Source organism: Periplaneta americana, chromosome 3 (assembly GCF_040183065.1).
Source record: "Periplaneta americana isolate PAMFEO1 chromosome 3, P.americana_PAMFEO1_priV1, whole genome shotgun sequence".
In the NCBI taxonomy this organism is placed as follows: Eukaryota; Metazoa; Arthropoda; class Insecta; order Blattodea; family Blattidae; genus Periplaneta; species Periplaneta americana.
The window spans coordinates 55,161,022-55,188,435 of NC_091119.1; the positions used below are offsets into that span (position 1 = coordinate 55,161,022).

The following is a 27,414-nucleotide window of genomic DNA, read 5'->3' on the forward strand; positions in this document are numbered from 1 at the left end:
TCTAACTTTATATCTACGCCAGCTTAATTTATCCTGGCCAAGAGAAATAATATACTTAAAGGGGTTAATTATAGCTTACAGCAGTAAAATTTTGCAAATATTCAACATTTCTTTCCTCCATTACTGTATCTTGTAGAATAATGAAAATTAGTAAATGTAAAACACTGTCCTTCTGCTATATGAAAAAGGTATTTTTACGATAAAAAATTATTTACATTTTTTTTTTCAAAATTCAGTTCACTGTGCAGTGATGAAGCGTTTCCCACATAACTCAAAAACTATCCAACATTCTGTGATGAAAAAAATTTTTTGTGTGTATTTATGCATTTCATATCTACAATATGATTCAAGATCACTTCTCTACCTTTGATAGATTGTCTAATAAAAATAAAATCACTTTAAAAATGATCAAATATCAGTATCTTCTTCTAACACAAAATAAAAAAGAAAATATTTAGTAAGCAATACAGTTGAAAGAGCATGGTATTGTAAATATGAGTTTCAGCAATAAAATAAAAGAGAGAATATGAAAAAGTTAACAAGTTTATGAGTTAAGAGGGAAACGCTTCATCACTGTACAGTAAACTGCCATCATTTTGAATTTTGAAAAAAAAATAAAATAAAATAAATAAATAAATTATCTTTTTTAAATCGTAAAAATATATATTTTTTCATATAGCAGAAAAAACAGTGTTTTACACATACCAAATTTTCATTATTGTACAAGATACAGTAATGGAGGAAAAAAAATATTGGATATTTCCAAAAATTTTACTGTTGCAAGCTATACCTAACCCCTTAAAGCAGCGTTTCTCAAACTATGGTCCGCGGACCACCTGTGGTCCTCGAGGTCTGCCCTTGTGGTCCTTCAAAAAGGACAGAAGAAAAAATTAAATTCAAACGAATTGTGTATCACACTATAGCTGAAAATCTCGGAGTTTGGAAATGGCACATGGCAATCGCCTTTCACTTTTTCTTCCAATACTGACATTTTATAAAATTTATTACTCTACCTGTCTACCGACTTCCCACTCTACTGTCAGAAACAAAAGAGAAATTTAAAGCACTATGAACGTGGTGTTTCTCGCCATCTTTTCCTTGCACATCAGCTGATGACATGTGGCTGAGCACAGTGGCATATCTTTCAGATGCATTTTCAAAACTAAACGAACTAAATCTCTCTCTACAAGGTAATTCTTTGACTGTTCTCAATGCGCATGAGAAAATAAAGGTGTTCGAGAGGAAACTTGGTTTGTGGGTCAGTTCCATAAAACAGGATTTTTTCACTATTTCCAACCATAGAGTCTTTTTTGGTTGAAATTGATTTCGTTATTGGAAAATAATTATGCAATAACATATGTTTGCATCTCGAAACTCTGAGGTCACAATTTGAAACTTATTTTCCAAGTGAATATGACGAATTTTCATAAGTTCGTGATCTCTTTCATTTCGATATTGAAAATAACAAACTTTCATGGAGTGAAAGAGAACAGTTACTTGAACTCTCGAATGACACCAGACTTAAAATGAAATTCCAAGCGGAAGGTAGGGTTTATTTCTGGACCTCATAACAAGCAAAAAGAGAATATAGTGAACTGTACAATGATGCTTTACAGATTATAATTCAGTTTGCTTTTACGTATCTTTGTGAGAAAGGGTTTTCATCACTAACTCTAATAAAAACAAACTCCCGAAATCAACTCGATGTATGTGACAATCTCTGACTTAAGCTTACGAGCATACGTTCAAATATAGAACAACTGTGCAAGAATCAGCAAGCTTATCCATCTCATTAATGTGAGTACCAACATTTATTTATTTTGTTTAGTTAATAAGTTAAAGGTTATCCAAACTCTAATAGCCTTGAATTATTAAAAAACGAAAATGAATTTTTTTCTGTTAGCATTAACTTAATTAATTAATACTAATATAAAATTCAATGAATTAAATTAATTTTAATAAATAAATTAATTAATTGTTTTAAAATATAAGTATACGTGTATTAAAATATGCTACAAAAGTGATAAATTTGCTTTCGAAGGGAACAAGAGTAAGGTGGTCCGTGGAACTATTCTGACTTAAAAAAGTGGTCCCCATTTCAAAAAAGTTTGAGAAACGCTGCCTTAAAGGATGATTAACGAAAAAACAAAATGCTTGTGACGGACGAATAATATTATAGTTGTTATATTCTCTGATAAAAAAGAATAGGGGCTAACATGTATAAATTCATAAATTTCTTATAACAGACAAAGGCTGACTTACTCTGCCATCGATAGTCGCTGGTCGCAAAAGTGTTTGAAGACTTATACCATCCATCTGCGTTGGTATTCTTCCTTGTATTGCTTAGCTTAATTTGTTGTATTATTTTTTATCACTGTGATGGTATCTACAGGACAAAGAAAATGCACAATTTATCTATGTTGCAAAGAAGATGGACGAAAAACTTGGAAAACATTTCTTGAAAACAGGTTGAAAATTCTTGTATGTTTGTTAAAAAATATTTTCAAGAAGCACATTTTGTTACTTACACTTAATAGAAAATACGTTTTATACTAAAAATGCCATTGTGATAATTTATATTAAACTGATGTCATCAATGTTTCTGCATTTAAACCATTTAAACGACTTAAACAAGTGACATACGCCATTTCGTACTTCAGATGTATTGGGCATATTCAGAAATTAAGGAATTCACCGGTGTTAACAGACATCCGCCCCTTCAGGTGTTTCCTTTTACACGTAGGCAGTATGACGCAATGATATCAAAGCATGCGCATTTTTCTTGCCTTGACGTCGTACACGGGCATCCAATGCTAGGTATGGAAGGAGAAAGAATTATATATATGAATAAGCAGCCTGTTGGATTAAAAAAAGCAGTGGTGTACAAACTTCAAACGGAACGTGAAATTTTATGTCGTTATTTTTATATGGCTTCTTTGTGTTTAATATTATCTATATTGTCTGTAAAACAAAAGTACTAACACCAATTTCTTAATATTGAAGTTAAGTTTTAAACGTTAATAACACAATAAAGAATTAAGAAGAAATATTAATAGTACAACTATACTGTATTAAGTGAATGAAACACATCATTCATAAAGAAAGTGATATCTGAAAGAAAGAGATTGAGTATGACATGATAAGTTGGAATTGATATTAATGGTATCTTTAGCCTTGTAAAAGTAATCAATAAATTAATTAAAACAATATTATAGTACAAAGCAAAGTTATCTAGGTACTGTAAATGTTTTAACTGTAACTAATATTACATAACAAAACTTTCATTGCATTATGATTTTAAGTTGATTCTGGTGCGCAACTTCCTATCATCAGAATATTAAATTATTTTCTCGAAATCTGCTGAAGCTATAGAGCTGTCGTTTTTACAACACATGGGCATGTACAGTATCTTTTGTTTATGATTAACAGTAGTTGCTTTGTTAATTCATTTCCTTACAAACATTTTCCATGTGAATATTTTCAAAAATTTCAATACCCTATCTTCAGTAATACGTATTTACGACATCGTCGTTGTTCCCGCAATAACTCATATGTGTAAAATATGAAATTTTTCAGTACGAAGACAAAACACATTTATTCTTTCGTGGCAGTAGTGCATAGGAGATTGTGTATTCTTACATTTTCGAAAGAAAGAAATATGATTACATATAGGAGATTTTATTATTTGCTATATCACTATTTAAGTTATTTAATAGAACAAAAATTTGAAAATCGATAAATATGTCACATAGGATTTATTGCCGGAACAACGACAATGTATTAGATTTACGAAAACATTGTTTCAGTACCTGTAAAGCTACTAAATAAGCATATTTTAAAATTTCACTTTTCTGTAAAAATAAAGTTAAGAAATTATTGCTTTTGAATAAAAAAGCAAACTTGTGAAAAATGAGCATTAAAATGAAAACTTACATTCTTATAATGCACTTATACGTCTCAGACAAACCTAAAAATTAACATGGATACAGTTATAATAAGTTCTCTTCACTTTATCCCTTGAATCAGTGCTGGCCATCCCTGTATATAGCTCGACCAAGCGGCATATACTACTCGTATCTCTTTCGTCTGTCTCTTTCCTTTCCGCTCTCAGGTTCTCCTGAGCTCTAAAGCGCGCGCTTGCTCCTATGGGTATCAGTTGACATGACAGAGTATGTAGTAATCTGTGTGCCTATATTTAATAATAATAATAATAATAATAATAATAATAATAATAATAATAATAATAATAATAATAATAATAATAATAATAATAATAATAATAAATGGTTCTGGTTCGTCTTCCTTGCCATGTATTCAAGCCCCTACACTCCTACAGTTTCGGCTGAGCAGAACAAGAAAACTGAAGAGGGACTCGCGACAGGAACAGTACGCATGCTTGGACACCTCATGTAGTGCCAGCATGATCCTTACTTGAATTTATTTTCACGTGTACATTACAGATCAAGATCAAGAGGGACAAATTGAACACTGCGCTCGCCGCCATGTTAATAGAAAACTAACATAAAATAGGAGTACGTAAATCACGTAATTTAAAGATATGATGATTATCACTTGGCAAATTATTATCATTTTTGACGCTTAACGTAGTATTAGGGCGAAATAAACTCATTCAAACGTTCATTGATGCGTCAGAGCATTAAATAAAGCACATACACCTCAGTGGTGGACGGTGGGTTTCAAAGTTGAGGCGGCCAAGACATGACTGACGAGAAGTTGTATTTTATACAGGATGAACTATAATTCGCGCATATGCAAGCCACCACGCAACTTACCGTTGCAAACTATGTCCAAATTATTCTTTCCGAAAATTGCGCCCTGGCCATAATTTCCGAGAAAAATTGAGTTCAAATTACACATTACTTACCAGATTCAGTTACGTGTTCTGATAGTCTAGGCCAGTGATGTCAACTGATGCCCATAGGAGCAAGCGCGCGCTTTAGAGCCCAGGAGAGCCTGAGCGCTTTACAGCGGAAAGGAAAGAGACAGACGAAAGAGGTAGTATTTGCCGCTTGGTCGAGCTATATACAGGGATGGCCAGCATTGATTCAATGGATAAAGGGAAGAGAACTTATTAAAACTGTATCCATGTTAATTTTTAGATTTGTCTGAGAAGTGTAAGTGCATTATAAGAATGTAAGTTTTAATTTTAATGTTCATTTTTCACAAGTTTGCTTTTTTATTCAAAAGGAATATTTTCTCAACTTTTTTACGGAAAATTGACATTTTCAGATATGTTTGTTTAGTAGCCTTACAGGTACTAAAACAATGTTTTCGTAAATCTAATATATCGTAAATACGTATTACTGAAGATAGTGTACTAAAATGTTTGAAAATATTCGCATGGAAAATGTTTGTAAGGAAATGAATTAACAAAGCAAATACTGTTACATCACAAACAAAAAATATGTGCCTATGTGTTGGTAAAACACCAGCTCTATAGCTTCAGCAGATTTCGAGATAGTTTAATATTCTGATAACAGAAAGTTGCGCACCAATATCACCTAAAAGCATAATGCGATAAGAGTTTTATTATGTAATATTAGTTACAGTTAAAACATATACCTAGACAACTTTGCTTTGTACTATAATATAGTTTTGATTACTTTTATAAGGCTAAAGATACCATCAATATCAATTTCAACTTATCATGTCATATTCAGTGTCTTTCTTTGGGATAACACTTTCTTTATGAATGATGTGTTTAATTCACTTAGTACAGTATAGTTGTAGTTATTGTGGAATTTGTGTGAATATTCCTTCTTTACTCTTTATTATGTTATTAACGTTTAAAACACAACTACAATATTAGGCTAAGAAATAGGTGTTAGTACTTTTGTTTTACAAACAATATAGAAAATAACAAACACAAAGAAGCCATATAAAAATAACGACATAAAATTTCCCGTTCCGTTTGAAGTTTGTGCACCACTATTTTCTTAATCCAACAGGCTGCTTATTCCCTCTAGCATACCTAGCGCTTAATGCCCGCGCACGACGTCAAGGTCAGAAAAATACATTTGCTTTGACATCACTGGTCTTGGCAGGCATGCATGACTATAGTCTGCTCGACTATCTCTTTTCTTCTGGTACGAGTTATTTGTGTTATCTACAGCGAGCGAGCATCACCAACTACATGTAGTCGGCCTGACGTAACTTATATCGTATTACATTAAAATCAAGATTTTATTCAGTCAATCACTTATCAGTTATCAATGATAGAAAATTCTGTTACATTGAAAAGTACAATTGGTAAAAGTTATCACGAATATTTTCGACCTGCATAGAGGTCATCTTAAGGTGATATTTTTAGCATACAATATTTAAAAACTAGGTGAGTTTTAAATACATTTGAACACTTATAACCATGTGTGCTTGACATAAATTGGTGAGTAACATACATTAAATGACGTATAGATTAAATCTTCCATAGATCATTTTGCGATACGAACATTAAGCACATGCAATGTGTTCGAAACATAAATTCAATTGAATTTGTTTAAAAAATTGTTAAAAAATTAAAAAAAAAATTGTTCAATGTTTTATGACTAAAACTGTTCAGTATGATGTTGGAAGACTATGGAATATTCTCGACCTGTATAGCGAAATCTTCAGTTGTAATTTAACAAACATTAATTAAAGCTAGATGAATGTTTAAAATACATTTAACACTATAATAACCTTGTGTGCTTGACATAAAATATTGAAGTGACATACATAATGTTAATTGACGTATAGGTTAAGTCTTCATTGACCATAATTGTGATACAATGTTAATCACATATGATGTGTTTAAAATATGTAGTCAATCGTTTAAGATTGTTCAGAAAATGTTGACTAAAACAGCTCAGTATGATGTTAAGCTATGAAGAAATGTGGAGAATTCTCAGTCTGAGTCGCCGTGATGAGGCGTTTTTAGGTGATGTACAGTTTCCCTGGAAAAGGATGAGACGATTGAATATTCCTAAGTCTCAGATGTAAGAAACTGCGCATGATCGGAGACCAGAGCACCGATACACAAGATAACGAATATTGAGTTACTTAAATTCAGGCTACTTGGTTTGTTACTAGCATCGTTCCGAAATTAAATTAAAAAACTGAAAAAAAAAATGATAATATTACGTAAATAAAAGATAAATATATACATAAATCGTGTAGTTAAATCGACAATGGACCTTCATGACTAGATCGACACTCCGCACAGAAAGGAAAGCTTTCATGTCGTTTCCATAGCTCAGACGGTAAGACTTCTACGTGTTGTGTAGAAGAGTGCGAGTTCGATTCTTAGTCTACACAACAATTTTTTTTTGTCTAAATAACGTTGAAATATAGTTTTACAAAGTCCTGAGATTAAGTGTTAATGATCGCAAACAATACAAAATTACAAGTTATAATATTATAAACGTTAATCTAATGAATGCATTTATACACACACATACATACAGTGTAAATGCATATATATTAAAAACTAACAATTAAAATGAAATTAAAAAAATATATAATAATAGACAAACTTTTACAAAGGTTTAGAGTCCTTAGGCTATGTCATTTGTTGAGTAATTATTACAATAATTTATTAATAGCTTTCCCATATGTGTAAGAAATGCACTCGCAAAAAACAATTTTTGTTAAAAGTATGGCTTTGGATTATTTCATTCTCACCCCTGCAGTTAATTTTAACTATTTTATCTACGTGTTTGCATTCAATTTTATTCATGTTATGATTGAATGTATAAGCACTGTTGCAGTTATTGACTAATTACATATATTAATAATAATTATTAAATACATCTGTTAAGTAACCAATTGCAGTATCTTTTGCAAAATCTTGAATGTTTAAGTTGTCAATAATATTTCTGTACTATATACTATAATACGTTAAAAGAATTTGCAATAGATTTGGGATGCTCTACTTTATAATCATTGGTTTTAATGAAAAAATATTTTCTTTCTTAGGATATCTACAAGTTTAAATTTAATAATATTACGAATAGGTTTAATTGCATTATCTGAATTTTGTACTTTTCTACTCAAATATATTCTATTTCCCTCTTTCATAATTTTTGATAAATTACACTGTACTTCTTGTAGTATTTAAGAACATGACGATCATTACATTGCAACTCATTACATATAGATTCTTCTTTTTAATACATGAGATTTTGAAGTCCCTGCGTTATCTACATGTTTTAACTTTTGAATTTTTTCACAACATTGAGTGGAGAACATCCACTGAAGTGATTATGAAATTAAGTGAAAAATTCAATATATTTTCTCTTAATATCAGTAGTACCAGTATCATATATGTTTTTCCAAGATTCATTTTGTAGACATAAATGTAAATAATCACTAGATACAGCAATTACGATCCTTTCTTAGTTTTTAAATTAATATTTTGAAATTGTTCAGTGACATTGGAAACACATAGGATTTGTTTATCATGGTCAGACAAGCCATTGATTATAGGTTCTGTCGAATAGGAATTCAGTCTAATTCTTGTACAAAACGTTTATCAATGGCTGTGTTACTTCAGCTTGTATGCTATGGGAAAATGACCCTACGAATAAGGTTTCCAGTTTCAAGGAGTGAATTTAATTTACTTTTACGGAAAAGTTCCGAGAGATAATCTATGTTTATGTCACTACAGATCACAAATTCCATATGAGATTTCTAAAGTCTTTTCTTTACAAATTCAATGTTGGCTATAAATATTAATAAATAATGTAAGAAATATGAATGATTGTAGTTATAAGTCTGATTTACATTATAAAAAGCAAGAAGTTACATTCCTCGGCAAGATTAGAACTTTCGATGTTTGGTTTTGTCGTCCAACGCACAACCACGGACCTATTCAATGCTTATGTTAATAACATACAATTTAGCTGTAGCAATGTGGTGTCATAACTTGGGGTTTGTTTATTTAATGTAATTAGATTTAATTTGATTAGTTTCGCAACAATTGGACTTCCTGTTATATCCTGTTATTTAGATATTTAATTTAGGGTTGATTTATTAACTCTTACTATGCAAGATGCCTCTTATTTCAATAATTCTATATCATGTTAAATAGTCATTGTCTACACTAAAGTATTATCATCATCTCTCATTTCTCATCGTAATGGCGAACCGACGTGACATGAGACAGCGAGTTATAGCTTTAGTTGAGGCTGGATATGGGGCTAGATCTGCTGGCCGTTTGGTCGGTGTTCCTGGAAGTACAGCCGCGAGATGGGTTCATCGTTACCAAAATTTTGGAGAGGTCGAAAATCGCCCTATTCCTGGGCGTCCGCGGATTTCTTCATTGGAAGAGGATGCTCTTTTATTCGAGACAGTTCGACAGGACCCCTTTCTGACTGCTAACGAAATAAGAGCAGCATCTAACTTTCCCGGCTCTTCACAGACTGTGATCAGCAGGTTGAGGAACCGCGGTATTAGGAGCCGGAGGGCTGCGCAAATGGAAATATTGGGGGAAGCACAAGCTGTCGACCGTCTTGCCTTCGCTACCAATCGAGTGGATTTCGATTGGAGAAATGTAATTTTCTCCGACGAAACAACCATCTCGAGTGATTACGAAGGTCCTGTCCGTGTCTATCGTGAGGATGGTCTCCGACATGATCAGCGCTATGTGCACCGACGTGAAAGATCGGGGCGCTTTAGCATATCGTGTTGGGGGTGGATGTCTTACGATGGACCTGGCGTTATAGAACGCATCGATGGCCGGCTTAATGCGGAAACTTACGAGCACATTCTGGAAAATATATTCCTTCCCTCCGCCCGAGAAAGTTTTCCCGAAGGAACATTGCTGTTCCAGCAGGATAACCATCCCGTGCACTATGCTGCAAGCATTCAAAGATGGTTTCAAAGGAGACCCGAGATCGAAATCATTAATTGGCCTCCGAAGTCACCTGATTTGAATGTCATCGACAATTTATGGGCGGAATTGAAAAAGAGAAGGATAGCCACCTATGCCCACCGACGCCCTCGAAATCGAGACGAATTGTGGGATCAAGTTGTTGACACCTGGGAAGATCTCGCCGGGGATCAGAACTTATTCCACAATCTCGTGACATCCATGCCGGATCGACTTAGAGCTGTAATAGAAGCTGATGGCATGTGGACAAGATTTTAAGTTAACAGGTCTCTTTTTGTTTCTTATGATTTTTGTTTGAGGAAGAATACTTTTAACTTCCAAGTAAGATTTATTTTTTTTTGACGAGGTTCAGCCCACTTGTAAGACCCAGAAATTGGGCATAAATTATTCCATATTTTTCGACAAATTAGACAGTCGAGGAACTCTGAACAAATTAATTACACCTCAATAAAAAAAAGCTTTACCTGGGATCGAACACGAGACGTTTCGGTTATACAATGGAACCGGCACGCTACTATATGAGCTACCGAGACAAAACAGTGATAGCAGCAGTCCAGAATGTAGATCCCTTAGCAGGCATTTGCCATTCGGTACAGTGAAGCAATGATATTTTGGGACTCGAGCTATGTTGTGAAATCCTGGCCTTAAATGGCAGTCTTCTTCGTGATCCTTATTCTGGTCCTTGTCCTTGTTGTGGTCCTTGTAACAATTCTTGTACTATCTGTCATGTTATGTATCCCTACGTCGATATCGAGTGAACCGCGCTGTAGAACTTTAACTTCCGACGACCAAGAATCGTCTCATTCTTTTTCAGGGTAACTGTACGTGGAGGGTTTCATGGCGATGAGGCCCACTCATCCCGGCGTTACAAGACAGACTGAGCCCCTCCCCCTTTTTCTCTTGATCACTAGATGAATTTATTATTATACCCTTTTTATTGTGGATTTTATTTTATTTTCGTACTTTTTGTTATTATTTTATTACATTCCATTTGTTGTATTCTTCTTTAAGTTTTCCCTATTAACTATTTGTACTAACCGAGTTGCTTTTATTATATTCCAATCTTTGGATGTGTATTTTATTTTCTTTTTTCTATTATGGTATTATTTTCATGTTGTTTAGCATCGACTTTGTTATGCTATTATTTTTTTTTGTAATATGTTAGTATTCTGTTCTTTAACTTTTCGTTAAATTTTCACTGCTTGTATACTTTGTGATCTGGTAGAGTGTAAGAGAAGGTCATATGGCCTTAACTCTGCCAGGACAGACAGACGACAGACAGACAGACACATAGATAAATAAATAAATAAGTAAAAAAAAATATATATATAAATAAGTAAATAAGTGAATAAGTAAATAAATAAATAAATAAATAAATAAATAAATAAATGAATAGACAAATAAATAAATAAGTAAAAATAAATAAATATATAAATAAGTAAATAAATAAATAAACAAATAAATAAGTAAATAAATAAATAAATAAGTAAATAAGTAAATAAATAACTAAGAAAATAAATAAGTAAATAAATAAATAAATAATTGTTTATCTTTATGTGAGGGTGACATTTGTGTTTACTAAATAAAACAATTATTTTAAGTAAAGAATTACGTTTATCCTGGATACTTTTAAAATATAAATTTGGAAAAAGATTTTGTACCTGTATCTTGGTAATGTAAAGTTTTCAACAATACACACTGGAAACTGTAGGAAATACAAAACTCAGTAGTGCGTCCCCTCGAAATAGAAATCTCTTGCAACAGAAAATTGCGGTATCCCATATTTTTTCCTTTATGCGGAGGGTCCGAAGGCTTGGAGGGGGGATTATGTTGAGAAATAAAGATTGTTCAATTTCTATGCAGGTTATGAACTTTTTAAACAATCCTCGTACACGGGAAGCGAATTTGCTGTGAAATGAACTCAGGCTCTTTCGGTGAGAAGCCATCTATTACCCGAACTACAGCTGGGCATTAAATTTCAGTTTCTGACTTCTGGCGTGCAAATGAACAGCTTTGAGAGCCACAGTAACCACGAATAAAAGGGTTAAGCAAATTATGGAGCACGCTCCCGATTCAAAGATCCGCAGCAGGTGAATTCCATTAACCTTCCAGTCAGTTATGACTAACGGCTTCCTAATGACACCGCCACGGGTTAGGTGTAGTGTTAAGGGCTAATGTCCCGAAAATTAATTATGGCCTCGTAAGAGTCCGCCGCGCCGCGTCGTGCGGCTTCCTGGCTTGCCGGTTCATTGATTGGGCACAGCGGAGCGTGACCGGACCAAACGCGAGACGATCGAGGTTCCAATTATTTCTGCAGTAACAGGCGTCTTCAATTAGTCTTACAAGAAAGGAAGGGGTGGCTGCAGACCTGACGAGCTTCGAGTGTCCTTGCAGGATTAGAGAGGGATCAGAGTCACAAAGAGTGGTGTAAAATGCAAGAGACATGAGGTTTTGCAGTAGCGTTAATTCATTTTGCTTCCACACAATGTTACCTTCTCAAATAACTTTAAACACAAATGTGCATTTATTTAGAATCGTTCTATCAGTTGAATCAATTATCAAATTATGTGTTGCTATTTTCATGTACCATTTACACCGACGATATGGTCATGACTGCGAACAAATTGGAAGATCTACAACTAAGTTTCAACCGACTAATAGACTGGGCAGATGACAACGGACTGAAAATAAATCGAGACAAAACCCTACAGATGGTCTTCCGGAAAGGAGGGAAATAAAAACTCAAGACCGTATCTGCTACAGGGAGGAAAACCTGAGCATCACCAACTGTTTTAAATATCTAGGAGTGACATTCCAACCCAGCGGAACCACATTCGGACTACACGCAAAGGAAAAGGCAGTCGCAGCCACTAGAGCTATGAGTGACGTACTCCACCTGCAGGCCATCTCATTGGAAGCAGCAATGAAGATTTTCCGAGCCAAAATCGTCCCAATTCTGACCTACGGAATCCATGTGGTTTGGGAGTACCTGAAGAAGAAAGACCTGAGAGCACGGGAGAACGTAAAAGCCACTTAACTAAAGAGAGCACTAGGGGTATCGAAGTTCACGCCATCCAGACTGGTGTATATGTATTAACCAGAGAATCCTTCCTGATCGAAGACTTGCGAATCACCCTACTCCTGCCATCTACGGACGCCTATGAGAAACTTCTTGCTGAGAATCTACGAAAGAAGAACGAAGTTGAAGAATTCTATGGGACCAGCTCCATGACTGACAGGAGCTGGACAGGAACGAATCAACGGATGAGACATGTTGTTGCCAGGTTGGCAGTTCATGGTTTTCATCAAAAAGTGTGTAGCACAAGCGCTTTCCACACGGCAAATGACAAGTGCAAATACCATGCTCTGAACTGCAGCAGATGCAGCAAAACAGTGCTGAAAACTGTATTATCATCTATGCACACTTGTGCGCACGCTCTAACTTCGCTCTAGAATATGCCATTAGGAAAGTTCAGGATAAGAGGCAGGGTTTGGAATTGAACGGGTTACATCAGCTTCTTGTCTATGCGGATGACGTGAATATGTTAGGAGAAAATACACAAACGATTAGGGAAAACACGGAAATTTTACTTGAAGCAAGTAAAGCGATCGGTTTGGAAGTAAATCCCGAAAAGACAAAGTATATGATTATGTCTCGTGACCAGAATATTATACGAAATGGAAATATAAAAATTGGAGATTTATCCTTCGAAGAGGTGGAAAAATTCGAATATCTTGGAGCAACAGTAACAAATATAAATGACACTCGGGAGGAAATTAAACGCAGAATAAATATGGGAAATGCCTGTTATTATTCGGTTGAGAAGCTCTTATCATCCAGTCTGCTGTCCAAAAATCTGAAAGTTAGAATTTATAAAACAGTTATATTACCGGTTCTTCTGTATGGTTGTGAAACTTGGACTCTCACTCAGAGAGGAACATAGTTTAAGGGTGTTTGAGAATAAGGTGCTTAGGAAAATATTTGGGGCTAAGCGGGATGAAGTTACAGGAGAACGGAGAAAGTTACACAACACAGAACTGCACGCATTGTATTCTTCACCTGACATAATTAGGAACATTAAATCCAGACGTTTGAGATGGGCTGGGCATGTAGCACGTATGGGCGAATCCAGAAATGCATACAGAGTGTTAGTTGGGAGACCGGAGGGAAAAATACCTTTAGGGAGGCCGAGACGTAGATGGGAGGATATTAAAATGGATTTGAGGGAGGTGGGGTATGATGATAGAGACTGGATTAATCTTGCACAGGATAGGGACCGCTGGCGGGCTTATGTGAGGGCGGCAATGAACCTTCGGGTTCCTTAAAAGCCATTTGTAAGTAAGTATTATTATTATTATTATTATTATTATTTTCATGTACAAAGTTATTAACAATTTAATACATAGTAATATTATATTTAAGTTTGATAAAGATATAGCCTACATACTTATTTAACAAGACAAAAAGACAATATATTTTTTTCTCAGCATAGCTCAGTAACTTATGGAACAAAAGGACTTAACCATTTTTAACAACTTTTAACCAACTTCCTTTAGAATATAGACTTTTACGAAATTGCCGGTGTTTTAAGAATTGTTTAAATATACGTTTTTGGGAAGATTATTTATTTTAATTCTCAATTGCTTTATTTATTTCATGGTTTCAAACTTTTTCTTCTTTCTGCCCAAAACTTTATGTTATCTTACTATTTGCTCTTATTTTGCTTCCTTTCTTTCATAAATTCTTGTGTTACTATTGTATGTTTTTCACAGAGAGTAGTTTCATGACTTTTTCAACTACATTGTACAACATATGTATGTCTTCTTGCATAGCCCCTACATATGAGATATACTCGTTGGGGCATACTCAATAAATTAAAAAAATTAAGGCATAACATTATAATAATACCAAGAAGTTTTCGTAGTCGTAGTCGTGGAGAGGAGCTTCTCTATGTACAAAAGTATCCTGCAGACAATCGGCGGTCATTTACCTTCGATCATCTCCGTATGTTCACAGTGATCTACTGCAATCCTGAATAAGGTACGGTTCATATGCTTATTTTTTTCATAAAAAATTTAAATACAATACTCAGCTACTATAATCCAACATTTCAAGTCTTATTTTTTTTCTTCCTTTGTTTACAGAAGTTCCAAAGAGCAAAATGATGCTCTGAGACTGTAGATTTTAAATTAATTATTCAAATTACCCAATTAATTCAATTAATTTTGTTCTTGTTTTCTACTTTTGTAATTGTTAAAAATTAAGTATGAATGCCTACTAATTCAATAATCTTCACTCTTAACCAAATGCCTCACTATAATAATACCGGACAGCTGTATACTAGCAGCATTGGCATGAGTGCGAAATATCGCGGACTTGACATCTAGAGGAGTGGTGTGGAATTACGTCCACAAATACAAATGAAGAGTCCACTGCAAGAATGATGGATGTCATTTGGAATACATTTTGCAGGAGAAGCAATTGAAAGTTTGAAATGCTTAGTGCTCAAAGCTTAACTGTGATTTTCCGATCATTACTGGACAATGGCTATCATAATGTTAATGCCATATAACTCTCTATGTACATTCTATATGTCTTAAGCTATGCATTGACAGTCTTGGTTCATTTTCGACAAGAAAGTGACATCCATCATTGTTGCAGTGGACTCTTCAAATATTAACATAGCGGAAATCGGACTATTGTTTAAAACGTCAGGTACTGATGTGGAATAATATACGAGACACTTAAGAAATGTTGAATAGTACCGTATTTAATGTAACATTATTTTATATCAAAGCTGCATATTATGAGAAATATTGCAGGCTTCATATTATTTTCCTTAATTAATTGTTGCGTATTTTTTCTTTGCTTTAGTGAGACAAAATTAATTCTGACATTAAAAATGAATTTATAATAACGCATTATATATCCATTGCTGATAACTGCAAAGATAAAAATGGTAGTAATCTGATGCATGTAATAATTAGTAAAGGCATGTGGACAACAATAAAACTTAATTTGCTAAAACCTTAGAATTTCCAATATATTTTAACTTCTATTCATTTATTAGGACTAAATAAAAAAGCTAATTTTTATTGTTCTATCAACACACAGAGGCATTAGGCCTAATAAAGAATTTGGTTGACTCACGTTTTATGAACTCTCGGAAATCGAAAGTACGATTTGGAGCAATTTGTAACGCTGTAATTTTAGCAATAAATAAACAGCACATTGACATTTTAACACAGCACTAATTAATAAAACTATTAAGTAGCCCAGCAACAATATACATTGCACTTGATTACAGCTTGTTTCGCGAGTATCTCCACACCGGCCGCCTAGGTAGCAGCACCAACGTCGTTCGCGCGCGGAACTACTAGCTGTCCGGTATTGTTATAGTAAGGTATTTGCTATAACTTTTGTACTGTGGTTTATTATAAACAATTTAATGAAAATAAAAATTCCAATTTTTAGATCATTTTTTGTAATTATAAGATAATTTTCAATAAATTTTAGAGTCATTTTATGGTCATTTTTCAAGAATTTTTATATCATCAAAATCCGGTCCCTTATAATGACGTTCATATGTCCGGTAAATTTGTTTGTCGCTCTGATATCTTCGTCTCAGTTTAATATCAAGAGTTTTTCCATCCCACCCGTTCGTAATTCACTAACTCCATATTTACGTTTGTAGGACGTACTGATGACATAATAATGTTTCATAACGTATAGTACTAAAAAGAGTTTTCGCAATAATGTTTTTTTTTCTGGCTGTTATTTATGCTCGCTTTAATATCTTTGGTCATATCGCGAGTTAATCTTTGGTTGAAATCCGAAGGTCTGTGTACTATTGTTGACACTGGTTCTATTATTGTGAACTAGATGGCGACTGTATATGTATTACTGATTTGTTATGAATATGATTTCGGTGATGAATGAGGCCGATGATATTCAGGGATGTTGTGGCCCGAATTTCCTGGAATTTGCCTTACGATTGAGGGAAAACCCTGAAAAACCTCAACCAGGAAATTCAACCCGACAGGAAATCGAACCCAAGCGAACCCGGACCCTCTGCGAAAGGACCAGCATGTTGACCCTACACCACAGAGGTGGTCGCAATAATGTTCGTACATTCGGTAAATTTATTTTTCGTGCTCATTTCTTTCTATAGCTTATTTGTTTATTGTTAAGTCGTTGCCATTGTATACAGAATAGTTATGTACAAATTGTTGTTAAATATATAATTGTTGAGGACGTATTCCTAATAAAAATATAGAAAACCATTCGTATAAACATGGCCCTAGAAATGCTTAATTTCAGAGTTACGCTACTTTATTGCTAACAAAAAAGCTCATAGTACAAGAGTGATAGTAAACAACTTATTACAAAAATTTCTCGAAGTGGTCTTGTCCTATGTCGATGCATCCCCTGTGCCAGCTTTCCATTCTTTGACGTAGGCCTACTGTGTTGAAAACGCCTGGAGTGTTTCGGACTTTATGAAATTCATTCAGGATACGCTCTCTAAGAACGTCAATTTAGGTACAGAAGTTGCAAAAATTATGGATTTCAAAATATCTTCAGATATAAAAAATTTATTGGATTTAAATCTGGCGATCGGACAGGCCATTTAATGGATTCCCCTCGATCAATTCATATTTGCGGAAAACATTCATTCATTCATTCATTCATTCATTCATTCATTCATTCATTCATTCATTCATTCATTCATTCATTCATTCATTCATTCATTCATTCATTCATTCATTCAATCAGTAATGTATCGTCAGAAGCAACAGCATGCATCATGAAGCTACAATCATTATAGTTTGAGAATGTTTTATTTTTGTTAACTTTTTACCTCCTTAAAATGACTTAATCAAATAATAATACATCCACTTAGAATAATTAAAAGACGTACGCTATATTAACAACTATTCCAGACCTGCAGAACTGTAGCTCCTCGGATCGACTGCCTTACCATCCCTTCTATCCCACCCACCTTTTCTACCAGTGCGAACATAGGGTTCTAGTTACGCTCTGCTGCATCAACATTCATTCTCGCGGCGTCAGGCTTACAATACGCTATCAAGAATTACAAATGAACCGATAATAAATTCCTTAGGAACATAGCCTACTTTTAGAAAGTAAGAGAAAAATGAATGAGGGAATAAATAAGTTAAAAGACGTGTAAAATAAATTTTAAAATGTATGTGTGCATATAATGTAAGAAGCTCTACCTATGTATATCTCGTCCTGTTACTAGTAAAGCCGATTAAGTCCACTTCTTGTGCAAAATAACTTAAGTACAGTCCCCGACTTGTCTTTCCGTGCTCTTTATTCTACTAAAATGGAATAGGTCCGAAATGTTGCATGCTGGCAACAAATCAATTACTTTATTTGAAGAATTAATTATGATTTTTCGTGCATTAATAAAGTTTTAATTCCTGTTTTATAAAACTTGCATTATTAGTCTTAACTGGTTTTACTAGTAATAGGACGATTGGTTGGTTGGTTATTTGACGATGTATCAACTACGAGGTTATTTAGCGTCGATGAGATTGTTGATAGCGAGATGGTATTTGATGAGATGAGCCCGAGGATTCGCCACAGATTACCTGGCATTCACCTTACGGTTGGGGAAAACCTCGGAAAAAACCCAACCAGGTAATCAGCCCAAGCGGGGATCGAACCCGTGCCCGAGCGCAACTTCAGACCGGCAGGCAAGCGCCTTAACCGACTGAGCCACGCCGATGGCTTAATAGGACATAAATAAATTGTTGATAAGTGAGTGATAGCTATATGACCGGATGTCAATGCTGCCATTCAACATTGTAACGCACTGCAGCCAAATAAATAAATATATAAAGAAATAAAAATGAATAAAAACGCGTACTGCAGTTCTAAGAGAACTGGAACATGGCAAAATATAAACACGTGAAGAAATACTACTTCCAAAGGAAATGGGAATATGATTATTTTGTTGTTGAAGACGAAAGAATTACTTGTTTACTGTGTCCCATCCAATTTATTTATATCAATATTAAACCACATTTCAACAAAGCCCATATTAAGAATTATGGAATGCACAGACTTTCGGGTAAGTTCATTATTACGAACTGTGTATTGATTATTTATTTATATACTGTTAAATTAAGGACGTCACTCGTTGTGTTCATTTTGAATTGAAATTAATAGTGGCTTTCAAGGTTCATTACTTAAATGCTATAAATTTATGTTTCCGTAGGTGATGATAGGAGAAAAAGTTTTCGAAAATCTAAAGCAGGCTAGGTGCAAAGAAATCTCAAAGAACCTACCGACAGGAAAATCTAGCATACTTGTAAACCTTGAAACGAGATAACGCATTATAAATACAACGAATTTATTACAATCCTTTTTGAAAATTACATGCCGTCACTGATGGACCTTGCACGGGAAAAGAATGTAAACAATTCTACGCGGAAGACGATCATTCCCAATAAAAGTGGAGTGAGGCTGAGGTCATATTTCCCCTACTTACGGGTTCTGCAGGCCTGAACTATTCTTTTAGAGGTAATCTATGCACTTTGAGTTCAAAGTATGAACATTACAATAGTGTGTACTTATTTGCTCTTCTATTTTGTAAGTAATTGTAATGTATTTTATTCTTGCATTTGTTTACGTGTTACATTTCATATTATGCATTACGCTTATTTCCTTTGTTGTTACGGTGTCCATTAGTTGATTTATATATTAGTTATGATTAGACTTCGTGGAATTGCCACGAGATTCGCAAGGTTTACTGCGCACCCGGTATAGACTGTATGAGAAGGGGCCGTGCAACGGATGGAGTATGCCTCCGATGTAAACACTGAGCAGTATACCGCGGTTACAATAAAACTTGTATCCTGCATTCAAGAAATATAATGAATGATCATTGAAGTAGGAAATGTCTAAACATGTAAATACACAATCATTTTATAGTGAGATATATTAACTCTTAAAATTTAATGTAAGATACTCACATAATCTTTGAATATGTACATTACAGTGAAGAGTTACGTACATTTTGAGCGACTGCAAAGTAACCTCCTCCGATGGTTTTTATATTAGGAAAATGTACGTTCAACATCACATGATCGAATACGTACATATTTGAAGAACGGAAAGTCACTACTTTTTAGTACAACAACTTCAGACGTCTTGTTGTGACCTGATAATACGTAATTTATAATACGAAGTTGTGAATAGGCAGAATTTTTAGCAATAATGTTTCTCAACGTATATTTCACTTTTTCTGAAATTAGTGATTTGTTATTTTTGATAACGGTTTGTGATACTTTTAATCCACTATATTAAGGGCTTCTGAGAGTTGTAGTTTAGACGATTCTAACAGGGTGATGCTTTTGGACACGATTTAAAAATTAGAATCAATGAACAGAATATCTTTCAATAGCTGTTCAGAAAACAATGATTTTACAGCTGCAACAGCAGAACTGTCTGTGCTATCCAATGCATGAATTATCTCCATTATTTTTCCGTAATAATTAACAGAATTCAACCACGTTCCCCAACGGGGGACAGCAACACTCTCATTGTAGAATGTTTGTTTGAATTCTTGTCTGCACTGAACAAATGTTAAGCTTTGACTATTACAACCACAGTAATGCAAAAACAAGTGCTTACATAGGTATACATTAGCTGTAGCTGCTCTATCTATTTGGACCGGTCACAACTCTTAACATGAACTGCTTATACTACGAGACCGGGCGGTCGCTCACCTCCTCTATACTACCGTACATCGGCAACCTGATTGCATGCTGCGTGTGGCAATTCAACGAAGTCTAGTTATGATGATAAATATACCAGTGTCCAATCAATTAATTATAGGCTTCTTTGAAGCTAAAACTTTTTTAAATTAGGAAAAGTAAATTCCCTTCAATTGTTACTTCATTTGTGTATCAGATAATGTCATTAGAATTCTTGTATAATGAAGTGCGCCTGGTGTTTTGTCTAGCTTGCAGAACATTAGAAGCAACCGGTTTAAAGTCGGATGTTCGGTTGGCTGTTCAACCTCGCCGGTTGTTCCCGACTGGTCGAATATAAATGGGTTCTAAGCGCTGTTCTGCAGCTCTCTAGTGTCAGTGAATACATGATTCTTCATTCCTTCAGGCGAACCCAGGATAGAAGCTCGAGGGATGGTGTTACATAATCAAATTTGAGCGTATTGCAGATGAATCTTATAAACATATTATGAGCACGCTGCAATCTCTCAGCTAAGTTATAGGTTACGTTTGTCAGCAAGGAATCGCAATAATCAAAATGGGGCGTCACAAGCGTCTAAATAATCTTTTTTAGAGTAAATGGTAGAAATTTCCTCATGTTTAAGGAATGGAGCAACGAGAATATTTTTTTACATACGTATGTTACCTGACTATTCCAATTTAGGTCACTGTCCATAAAGAAACCAAGATTCTTAACAGTTTCAGGATATTTTATTGATTTACCATTAGCTGTCTGTGGGGTACGTTATCGCGGTTAGTGTTCCAAGCAGACGTTGATGTCCCAATACAATAGACTGAGATTTTTCTGGGTTTAACCTAAATCCAAACCTATGAGCCCAAATGGAGATAGAGTTCAAATTGTCATTCCTTCTACTTATTGCGTGGAAGTGGATGTAAATCTGTAATTCATCAGTAGACAGTGGATGAGGGGTGACTTATCGTTGAATGTAGGTGCACATTTACTATATGTTACATTTTTTTCATTCAGACTATTGACTCAACAGGTTTTAAACGTAGACAACGTCAACATGCTACTGTATCTCTGTACAGTCAGAAGGAAAAGTAAAATGACGTACTGTAATACATACCTTGCAAGGTTCAGTCCTCGTCATCGTTGATGCAATTACCAGCGTTGCAGTAAACGACGATATATTCTCGTAAGTTGTCGAAGCTGAATCGTCTTCCCCTATCGCTTAAACAGTTTTTGTATCAAGAGAATTTCTGAAGAAAACCTCTAAAATGGGGATCACTTAATTTCTTTAGAGGAATATTTGCACTGAGAATCATGTTGCACATGTCTTTGCAAAACGCTTCGTTTAGACCCGCACAACTAAATGATGATGATGATGATGATGATGATGATGATGATGTAGATGGTTCCTCAGATTTCATTTCAACGCATTTCCTGTGCAATGTACTGTTGCAGTGTTTCTCTATAGCCTGAGTTGTTCTGGTTTTTATTTCAATTTTACATACCGTACATTACATACGATATTGTCTTCGTTAATACATAAAATGTCACTCTCATACTCCTTAATTGCATTTAGTATCTCTGAGCGAATTGAACGTTTTGTCTTCGACATTATGAATGGATCAGCACAACACTATTCAACGCGTACTAAATACTTGAGCAGGATAACACAACTGCACACATTGCGTTGCAATGTTACTATGAACGGACCGGGGTTCCTTCGTTATGTACGCTGCTGTACTCGCCAGGCACACAAAAGACGGACGGCGCGGCACATGCCTTATACTGTGATACGAAACAACTTCACTTTTCCTTAAGTCAACCCGCATACACTGTCTGGTCATCAGCATACTGTACACGTAATATTTACAGTCAGTCGACTCAAGTTGTGTTGAGACATATCTTTGCTGTCACAGAACTAAGTACAGAAGTAAGTTTTCTTGTAAAGACATATGGCATAAATTGCTGCGCCTTGAAAACAGTTCTGCGAAATTTCCAAAATGGGTCAGCAGCAGAGAGGGACGTGAATTTGGCGTCTCCAGAGAACTTGTTTAGCTAATTGCGTTCGCCACATTATTATTACGTAGTGCTGGCTGCCTAGCATTCCGCAAATGACGAAAGAAATTATAATTTGAGCACGCGGCGTCTGATACAGGCGTTTATTACGAGACGAGCTCCCGCGTCTCGCTCGTTTAGCGGAAAGCAAAAGTGCCGCAAATACAGTCCCCATGCAACACGCAGAGCTCTAATTGCTGCGGGTCGCAAACCTGTGTGCCGCGATCCCCATCTGAGCATCGTCGGGGGCATGGAGTTAGATATCGAGTGAAAGAAGTTACACGACAGTCATAAATGGCCTAGGCCAGCACGTCTAGGAAGTAGCGAGCATTGTAATATTATCGTGAGTATCTTTCGACTAGATTATAAATAACAGTGTTTTCACAGAGCGCTTTTAAGGAGTTAGGTATAGCTTACAGCAGTAATATTTTTGGAAATATTAAATATTTTTTCCCTCAATTACTGTATCTTGTACAATAACGAAAATTGATACAGTATGTGTAAAACACTGTCCTCCTGCTATATGAAAAAAAAAAACATTTTTACGATTTAAAAAATTATTTATATATATTTTTTTAATTCAAAATAGTGGCAGTTTATTGTGCAGTGATGAAGCTTTTCCCTCATAACTCATAAACTTGTTAACTTTTTCATATCCTCTCTCTTTTATTTTATTGTTGAAACTCATGTTTTCAATATCATGCTCTTTCAACTACATTCCTTAATAAATAATATTTTTTTTTTATTTTGTGTTAGAAGAAAACACTGATATTTGACCATTTTTAAAAATGAATTTATTTTTTATCGGACAATTTATCAAAGTTAGAGCATCATATTGTAGATATGACATGCATAAATGCACACAAAAAATTTCATCACAGAATGTTGGATAGTTTTTGAGTTATGTGGGAAACGCTTCATCACTGTACAGCGAATTGAATTTTGAAAAAAAAAAAAAAAAAAAAAAAAAGTAAATATTTTTTTTTAAATCCTAACAATAAATATATATATATATATATATATATATATATATATATATATATATATATATATATATATTTCATATAGCAGGGCAGTGTTTTATACATACTAATTTTCATTATTGTACAAGATACAGTAATGGAGAAAAAATGTTGAATATTTCCAAAATTTTAATGCTATAAGCTGTACCTAACCCCTTCATACGAATTCTTAGCGCGGGCTTCCGGTGGATGATGAGCGAACTAACATTTTTCGTATTCATAAACCAGTGTTAGCGATATGATATATGATATGATATATGATATGATATGATATGATATGATATGATATGATATGATATGATATGATATATGATATGTGATATGATATATGAATCCTGTAATTACAAGTAACCAGTCGATAGCCGGGGCTAGTTTAGCACGCTCGTAGCGCGGGCTAGCGAAATGTCTATGCATAGCACCATAATGTCCTACAAAAATATAGTCGATGCTCTCTGAACCTTTGTTGGTAAAAAAACTGACTCTGAAAAGGAGATGCCCTGCATGTCTATAGCTTAATATAGCCTTTGATAAGGTAATAAGAACACCAACCAGCGTTTATTCAGTTTCGTTAGTTCAAAATATAACGCTTCTTCCTTTTTTGTAGGCCTACTGTTCTTTTTTCTCTGTTCTTTCTTCCTTTATTTTTCTATCCTTTTTATTTCTTTTTAATTACTCTTTCTTCCTCTCTTTATTAATATCTTCCTTTTGTTTGTTTCTTCTTTTATTATTCATCTCCTTTTTCCTGTTTCTTTCTGTCCATTTATTTCTTCCTTCTTCCATTAATTTATCTTTCCTTTACTGCTTCCTGCTCTCCCTCTTTCTGTATCCCTGTCCTCTCTTTTATAATTTTCTCAGTAATTAGCAATACGAGTAGTTTAGGCACGAGAAATGCTTGTGGAGTAAGAGCAAGGCATAGAAGCGCACTGATTATACAGAGACATCATTTTATTTTTACTAACATTTCTAATATTAATCTGGCTATACCTTTGCTACCCCCTTCCACGACTGGAGTTCGATGATACTGCCGTAAAATACAAACAAATCACTTTACTAGGTATAGGAGGGAAGAAAATTAGTTCATCCATTTACGTAAACTAGGAAATATCACGCTTTTGAGTTTGATCATTTTCATTAGGTTTTTGTTTAATCAAAGTACAGTATAGTATTAACAATGAGTGTTTTTACTCATGAACTGAGCTATCCATTCGGACATATTCATTATGTAGTGTGTATTATACTGTCTACAGCACATTAGCGTACAATTTAGAGAATGAAGTTAAATTGAAAAATAATCATAATATGGATATTTAAACACATTTTTGAAAATGGTGGCCGTTCATTTCGATACAGGCTTCAGTTATTTTGTGCATATTATCGCACTATAGACTATTGTACCTAATTCCCATTACCAGTTTCGTCCTTCGTACTAGTAACTCATATGGAAATAATTCTGTACTTAATCTATAAAAGATTACCTGACGTAATGTAAATTCAATCTTCACTTCTGCCCGATCCGAAAAGATAAAATTACTTAGATATGCTATCTACTTTCCATCCAAGTAGTTACGTCGCAGGATCGTAGAAAGGAAGGAGGTTTTTTTTATTTAAGTTATTTTAAACAGTTGTATAATATTACGTAAACGCCCAATTCCTAACACAAATTAATGTTTTCAGAAAAGAGCTAAGACAGCCCAGGCATTAGCCTTTACAGAGGGGCGAGCAGAAGTAGTGGGGAAAATCGGAATGCGACTTAGGCAAACGGACGACAGTACCTGTACGAAAATATGATTCAATATTGAAAACTCTTTAGTCACTGAAAAATGCGAATCTTATATTTATGGAACGTACTATACTCACTAACTCAGTACTGTTTAGTATCACCGTAAGGCACTTTTGACTGCATACGCGGCTTTGCTTCTGTGTGGAGGACGATTGGAAGTTTACTAGTAGAAGGAGTGGGAGCGAAGTACATTCAAAAACTCAGGTACAATAAAAATTGAAGTAAAAATAAAATGATGTCCCTGTATATTACACGAGATCTGTGCATACGTTGGTTGGTTCCTTATTTAAAGACGCTCTGACACTACAAAAGCCTATTCAGTTCGGCGAGATTATGTGATAATGGCGCAAATATGAAACGAGAGTGGCAAGGAGATCTAATTACACGCACACGGACGGAGGACACAACTCCGCTTACTTCCTTCACTCATGCTCGCCGAGTTCACGGGTTCACATTTGGTCCAATGTGATTTCGTACTCGCTTAATAAGGTCTTCTGGAGCTGTGTTTACCACCCACAAGGGCGATAGAAAAGATAAATCCTTGGTGTGGCTTCGCTTAGAAAGAGAAGTAAAGCTAGTGGCCTCATATCGCAGATTTGTCTCTGAATAAGAGACAGTGTCGGCCAGTAGAATTTAGTTACAAGAAATCAATTGGTCAAATTAAAATTTTGTAATTTTAGAACGAAAACAATGTATAGTGATTATTACACTTTTACTACGTCATACTTTCGACTAATAAAACGGTACGAAAGGACGTGTTTCAGCCAATCATGACTGTTTATCTCTACAATTTTATCACTACCCTAGCATTTGTTTGGTTTTATCACTTCCCTAGCATTTGTTTCTTTGTTTGCCAACATTTCAAACTGCAAACTCTTTACGGTAGGCCTACTACTAGGGATGTTAAATCGCCTGCATTACGTGCTGATACTACAAGCAATACAAATCCAACAAGGTTCACTTTTCAGCTAGATAAAGTGCAATCATCGATCTTAAGGAAATGTTTTGCAGGTTCTTGAGAGCACGCAGTGCAGGCGCTTTGACATCCCTGGCCTACTATAAAACTTGCTTTGCGATCGTCATTTGTTTCCCACATAGATAGTCAGCTGAAAATGGCGGCTCCGTTCAAACGTTTTGGTGAAACATTAGCGAGACAGAATTTTAATAAGTCAATTAATATCCATTTTTATTAGAGTACTTTATTCTTCTAATTTTTATATACTTTATTTTCTTTTTATCAACTCTACCATTTGTTTCTTTGTTTGCTAACATTTCAAACTGAAAATTCTTTACGGTGCTATAAAACATGTTTTGCGATCGGCATTTATTTACTGCATAGATAGTCAACTGAAAATGTCGGCTCCGTTCAAACGTTTTGGTGAAGCTAACATTAGTGAAATATAATTTTAGTAAGTCAATTAATATTTTATTGTATTAGAGTAGCATACTTCATTTCTTCTAATCTTTATATACTTTCTTCTAATCGTGTAATAATCAATTAAATCCCACTCGAGTTTTGATTTTCTCTAGATAAATCAAAACCTCTAGTGAGATTATTGTTGAGAACATGCTGATCTTCTATTAATACAAGTAACCAAATATAAAATAAAATTCTTAAATTATTTTCACAAGAAGAACGACGTTCCACAGCACCTGTGAAGGGCTCTCGAAAGTATTACATGCTGTTTTTCATCCACGTCTTAATTCTAGTATTTTTTAAATTCTTGCTTGCCATACCAAAGCAGTAGTGGATTTAGCCTTACAGATGTCACACTTGAAGCAAGGATTACACATCATCAGGGCTAGAATTTTGGTAACGCATAAATTACCAAACAATTTTCTAAAATAACGTTTTTATGATTAATTAATCCCTAAAAATACCATAAAACACGAAAGTAATTACATGAAACTACCTTTGCTCTGAAAAATTTACTAC

At 34.6% G+C, this 27,414-nt stretch overlaps 1 protein-coding gene across 4 annotated transcripts in view; it reads right to left on the bottom strand.

Moving 5' to 3' along the window:
* Positions 1-27,414, bottom strand: part of LOC138696050 (sodium-dependent noradrenaline transporter-like) — a 138,714-nt gene that overhangs the window by 79,596 nt on the left and 31,704 nt on the right. For 3 of the 4 annotated variants that reach the window (XM_069820553.1, XM_069820555.1, XM_069820551.1), the window contains exon 2: positions 2,263-2,386. The exons of the other annotated variant lie outside the window; for it this stretch is intronic. In XM_069820553.1, coding sequence (XP_069676654.1) covers positions 2,263-2,316 — 54 coding nt within the window. In that variant the 5' untranslated portion in view covers positions 2,317-2,386. The remainder of the gene's footprint in view (positions 1-2,262; positions 2,387-27,414) is intronic. 4 annotated transcript variants of the gene reach the window in all.